At 31.1% G+C, this 5,986-nt stretch overlaps 1 protein-coding gene across 1 annotated transcript; it reads right to left on the bottom strand.

Moving 5' to 3' along the window:
• Positions 1–3,807: 3,807 nt before the first annotated feature.
• LOC149254804 (uncharacterized) lies at positions 3,808–4,366 on the bottom strand. The gene has a single exon (XM_089457119.1). It carries the CDS (start codon positions 4,160–4,162, stop codon positions 3,929–3,931), a length of 234 nt encoding a protein of 77 aa, XP_089313245.1. The 5' UTR covers positions 4,163–4,366; the 3' UTR covers positions 3,808–3,928.
• Between the last annotated feature and the right edge of the window lie 1,620 nt (positions 4,367–5,986).

The raw sequence follows: 5,986 nt of genomic DNA, 5'->3' as shown, positions 1-5,986 counted from the left end.
AAGTACAGTTGGTTGTGGTGGTTTCCAATGGATGGTAGTCTGTAGATCTCCTTGAGAAAGATATTTGCATTTGATAGTAGCCAGTTGTAACTCTATGTAAAGAATTTTCTTAGCATAATGAATATTTGAGCAGTGCAGTAGTAGCTGGTGGTTTTTTTCCCTAGAGAGGGTTTCCCACCTGAAATATTTGTGTCATTTGTGTTGAATTCTTTCATGGTTTCATGTTTATGTTTGATGCTCTGATCTCTTCCTTTTTGTTTTGGTTTATGCATGATTAAAGAATAATAACTTAGAGAAAAAAGTATAAGTGCCTTCACTGCTGATTCAACCCCCCGTCCGCCACCCCCGCCCCCCCTTAGTAGTGATCTAGTTTCCAACATACTCGATATTAATTAATTATGCTGCAATTTAATAAGAGAAAAATAATTTTAGGTTCCTTTTTCCATTGAAAACAAATATGGAAAAGAAAAATCCCATTAAAATACTTGCCTAGAATTAAAAATGGGATATGTGAGTAGGATTTATTAGGCCCTCCTTAATTTTCTATCACGAATTTGTTTCAATTCCACTTCAGATTTACTCATTGTCAGATAAAAATGTAATATGTGTAAGAAATAGACTAGCCATGAAACTTTTTTGTAATTTTACCCCATAGAAACATATGTACACTCTTATGAAAAAACACATGCTCTTAAGAATACATGCATGCTCTTAATCACATGTGCATGTTTATGCCAATTTTGAGTTGGTAGTGAATTGGAAACCTTGCCGGTGGACCATAAATTCCAAAGTCAGTTAATCAGAAACACATGCATGTTCCTAAGAACATGATCACAATCATGTGTGGAAACATTTGTGTTGGTGCAGCTAAAGGTGACATGAAGCACAACAAAATTTGACCCCAACATTAGTTGCACCAACAAAATAGACTCAAGCTTGTATTCTATCAATATTTTTTTCTATAACAATTTACCTTGATATTTTTAAAAGGTTTACATGACTAAAGGATCCCAAAATATTCAATCCCTAAACACCATGTTATAATGGAGAAATATCCCTATCTTTAAATATCTTGGTACTTTTTACAATCAAATGCCCCATATCACAATTAAAGGTAATGCTCCATATCAATTTGAAGTTCTAGTCTCAGGCTACATGCTAAGGCCTTCTTAAATTATTTCCCATATCTAAACATTTCCCAAGCCTATGAGACCCTCAATCTCTTTCCAAACTTGTTTAGTAAATGCACAACACATGATAAGATGTTAGTTAATCTCATGAATTAACTTGCCTAAACTACACCAACGAAGATAATGTTTATTTTTCTTTTGTGAGGCATCCCATGTTAGAGCCTTCATATTAAGTAATAAGCACATGAATATATGATATTTAGAGAAGAATTCAAACCTCCAAACCTTTTTCCACCACCATTTATATGGCTCCCAATTCCCCTATGAAGAAAATGCATTGTAACCATGTTTTATCCCTTGAAGGATTCAATGACAAAACCAAAGTATCTTGTTCATCCTTTAAATGAACAATATTGGATCTAAGCTTGTCAATATAATGATACCAAAAGACATGATCCTCCTCTCTAAATTCTAACTCCTTCCTTGCAGGTCATTGTTGATACTAAATAGTAGTCATATTCATATCATTTATTTGAGAAAATATAATAAAACCTCTACATTTTGTTTCTTTGACTTCAATTAAACTAGGCGGTCTAAGGTTCAAAATTTGTTATAAAGAACAAGAGACATTATAGTATTTAAAATTATGATGTTAAGAAAGATTATTTAGACCTTTCCTTTCATCCTTTATGAAATTGTGTATAAGGTGTTGTTTAACCATTCTTTTTGGTGCATGGCGTAGTTCTAAACCATTTCCTATAACTATGGAAAATTCCCCTTTTGTAGGAACAATTATGTAGTTTCCACTTTAGAGTGTCAAGAGAAGATATCTACCTTTTCATAATATCATCTATGGTTTCCACCCTAGCTATAATTTATGGTAATAATTATCCTAATTAGAAATTAGAATTCATGTTTGATCGAGTTCTTTCGTAGTTTGTGATTTTAGGGACTCTAGAACCTCATATCATCATGAAAGGAATGTATTAATGAGACAACAACACAATAATACTACCTTGCTAATTTGCTAGAAAATATTCAACTAGTTTGAGAAAACTAAGAGATACCAAGATGGTAGTGTCATGTGATGGTCATGTCAATGGAACATGCAATTTTTTTGTGAAATCAAACAAAAGTTTGTTTTTATCAACATAATGATATGAAAATTTGTTGCCATCAATGTGTGATAATTATATTGAATATAGATTTTTTTCAAAGCATGTTGCTAGGTATCCCATGGAAAATAAGTATATTATATATTTAAGGATGACATTGATGTATCTTTTGTCAACATCTCTACAAATATCATTTGGAAAGCCCTTAAAGAGAGTATGTGTATGGGTTTCATTCACATATACACACAACGAGTATAATGCACGCTTCACGCATTCAACCACTAGTTTCGATTACCTCCATAGCTACTTAAGAATAGGAAAACAATATGAACCCCACAACACTGCATTAAATGATGTGGATTGAGATAATGATGTGGATTGAGATATACATTTTTGGATCTAAATTTGTAAAGGCTTTGGTCACATATGTACACAAGGAGTATAATGCATGCTTCACACATTCAATTACTAGTTTTGAGTGCCCCATGGCTATTTGAAGGTAGATAAACAATATACACCCCACAATACTGCATTAAATGATGTTGATTAAACATACATTGTTGGATCTAAATAGTATATATTCCGATATATATCCAATTATCTATTCCAACTTACATAACAATTAATGCATTGTTAGTTGATACACATTATTTTCCCTTAAAAACCCAAATCCACAATTTCTATGCATACCTCATACTTTTAAACTCTCATAATTATACAAAGAACGTAAATAATATAATTTATATACATAGGTATGCACATGAATGGTGCCTTAAATGATGTGGATTAAGATACACATTTTTGGATCTAAATGTGTAAGGGTTTTGGTCACATATGTACACAAGGAGTATAATGCATACTTCACACATTCAACTACTAGTTTTGAGTGTCCCGGCGATTTGAAGGTAAACAAACAACATGCACTCCACAACACTACATTAAATAATGTTGATTAAAATATACATTGTTGAATCTAAATAATATATATTCCTATAAATATCCAATGATATATCCCAAATTACATAACACTTGATGTATTGTTAGTTGATGCATATTAATTTCCCTTAAAAACTCAAATCATAAATTAAATAATAATAATAATAATAAATAAATAAATAAATAAATAAAATAATAATATAATTTATATACACAAGTATGCACATAAATGACACCTTAAATGTTGTTTATATTTAATCACTCGTTGTCCCCCTAAATACTTTAAAAATAAATAAAATCCTCAAAAGATTAATTCTTCGCACTTTTTTTTAAACTATGCATTTTAGACCTTTATTTGAATATTACATTAAATTTAAAATTTAAAAATAAATAAATAATATTATTGATCCCCATGTTTTTTCGAACATTTGCGCTATATAACGACCTTACGAATACACCATAGCGATCAGATATTATCAATATCTCAATCAGATATTTTACATGCTGATACAATATTTCAATCCAAAATTGTCTCTGATCAATCGAAAATGACACATACGCAATTCGGAAAAACATCTGTAAATTTTCAATTGGAATTTTAGAACAACAATAAATATGATACAAAATTGGGTAATTGCAGAACCATATATATTTTAACAATGGTTCTTACAAATCACATATCGATTCCCATAACAACTCTTTCACATGCAATAATCAAGAAGATTTTCCCCGATGTACAAAAAAAATTCAGCATTCTGCCGACGAAAATCTTCCATCATCACCATTGGCTTCGATGTTAGAGACCGCAGGAAAAGAAGGGTGAAGGCCATCCATGAGCTCGCCATTGCTCAGTCTCCGCTCCTCTGCGATCGTGAGCAGCTTTTTACCGGAAGGTCGCCGTTTCACCTCGCATTCCTTCCGGAAAGGAGCGATTTCCATCCATTGCCCTTTGCCCGCTGCTACCAATTTCGGAATCGCCATTACCAAACCCTTTCTGGAGAAAACAATCTCGAAATCAGAAACACCAACCTTAGCGAAACCCTAAAGACAACTTCTGTGCAAACTGTAAAACAAGGCGACTTAAAGCTAGTTTTAATAGCAGAAACCTACTTGCAGAGCACGCAAATCAGAAAATTATGAGATAATCTCTTGAGTTGTGATTTTCACGACGCTCACTGTGGCCCGTGATGCGTTGTGCAATGAATTTAAAGAGTTGGCAACTATCTTTCGTTCAATTCATCAACAGAAAAGAAAGCGAGAGAAACGTTTCTTGCGCGCACGTTCGTTGGCCGAACCTTCTTGCGTTGACGGCAGAGCCTCTCTCGAAGCTTTACAGCGATCGCATTGATGTCACCTATTCCATGCATTGAAAATCTCTGCTGTACTCACCAATAAAATCCGATTTCATATCTCTAACTTTGAAAATAAGATAAATTTAACAAGTGGTGCTGCTCTGGGTTAATAACTTTACTTCAAATTGAAATGTGTACGATTTTGATTTGCATCTGAGCTTTACATAAAATCACCATCTACATCATTACATTTATTTTTATTTTCCTCTCACGATAATCATATTATTTCTCAACATTAATAACGTGGCAGCGATGGGTGTTAGCCAGTATAACGACTTAGTAATGTAATCATTAAATAACGTCCAGAATAACTTATTAGAGTCCGTTCAGAAATAAGTAGGTAGATACATTTGTAATCGTATTTCATTTATTGGGTTGATTTTCTTACCTCATTATTAGGGACACATATGACCAAGTACATTTTCTTTGAAAAAATGAAATTAAAGAAAAAGAAAGTATCATGAACTATTTAATATATTAAGTATGAACAAATTGTGCATTTTCTATTTTTTGATTTTTGATTTTTCAACAAATCTCTTTTTACTAAAGGGTATTAGAGGATTAGATTTTTTATTTTTCAACAAATCTCTTTTTACTAAAGGGTATTAGAGGGTTAAATGATTGATTCCACTCCATCTACATTCCCTCATGCATACTCCTCCATATTGTGATTGCATATTTCCTCTTTAATTTTAATTTGTTAGCCACTATGTTTATCTTTCCATGTCTTGTTAATTGTATTTTAATCTTATTTTGGAGTTTAATTGGTTTATTGTTTTTTGTTTTGTTTTTATTTAACTATTAATAAGTTATGAGTAATTTCTAACTCCACTAACTTTCATCCCACTCAATTATTGGATATTTTAGTAAAATTGGGTCTCTAAGACTAATTTTGACTCACTTTCCAACTAATCATAGTCTCTTAGACTAATTTTGACCCCCTTGTCGAATAGGGAAAGTATTTTTGTAGTTTTTTTTTGTAGGCTATTGGAATCCCAATTAATTTGTTTTTTTTTTCCACTTGGAGAGTTTTATATTGTATCCATACCTAGAAATAATATACCATCATAGGTTTATCTTAATTTTAGATCTACCAAACATCTAAAGGAATCATATCTCTCAATATGCAAATTTCTTTTTTAAGTGCAAAATTTAATGAAAAGTTTATATCTTAAGTGATTTGTAAATCCAAAGTGAAGACGAATCTATGATAGCTCTTAATAATACTATCTATATTTATATAAATTTCACATGTTGATATAGAAATATTTATATTTTGTATTCTATTAAAATTTTGATAATACATATATTTGGCATGTATAATAAATATAATTTACATGTTTTATATATATTTTTTAAATTATTTTTTAAATGTAATATCTATAGCACTTTTGTCTCTCTCAAACAAATTTATAGTAAATATTGCTTTTCATATGTTAATTAAATTTAAATA

The sequence above is a fragment of the Pinus tabuliformis genome, chromosome 7 (assembly GCF_031772625.1).
Source record: "Pinus tabuliformis cultivar Carrire ecotype Pingquan chromosome 7, CPIR1, whole genome shotgun sequence".
In the NCBI taxonomy this organism is placed as follows: Eukaryota; Viridiplantae; Streptophyta; class Pinopsida; order Pinales; family Pinaceae; genus Pinus; species Pinus tabuliformis.
This window is presented reverse-complemented; position numbering and strand designations above follow the sequence as displayed.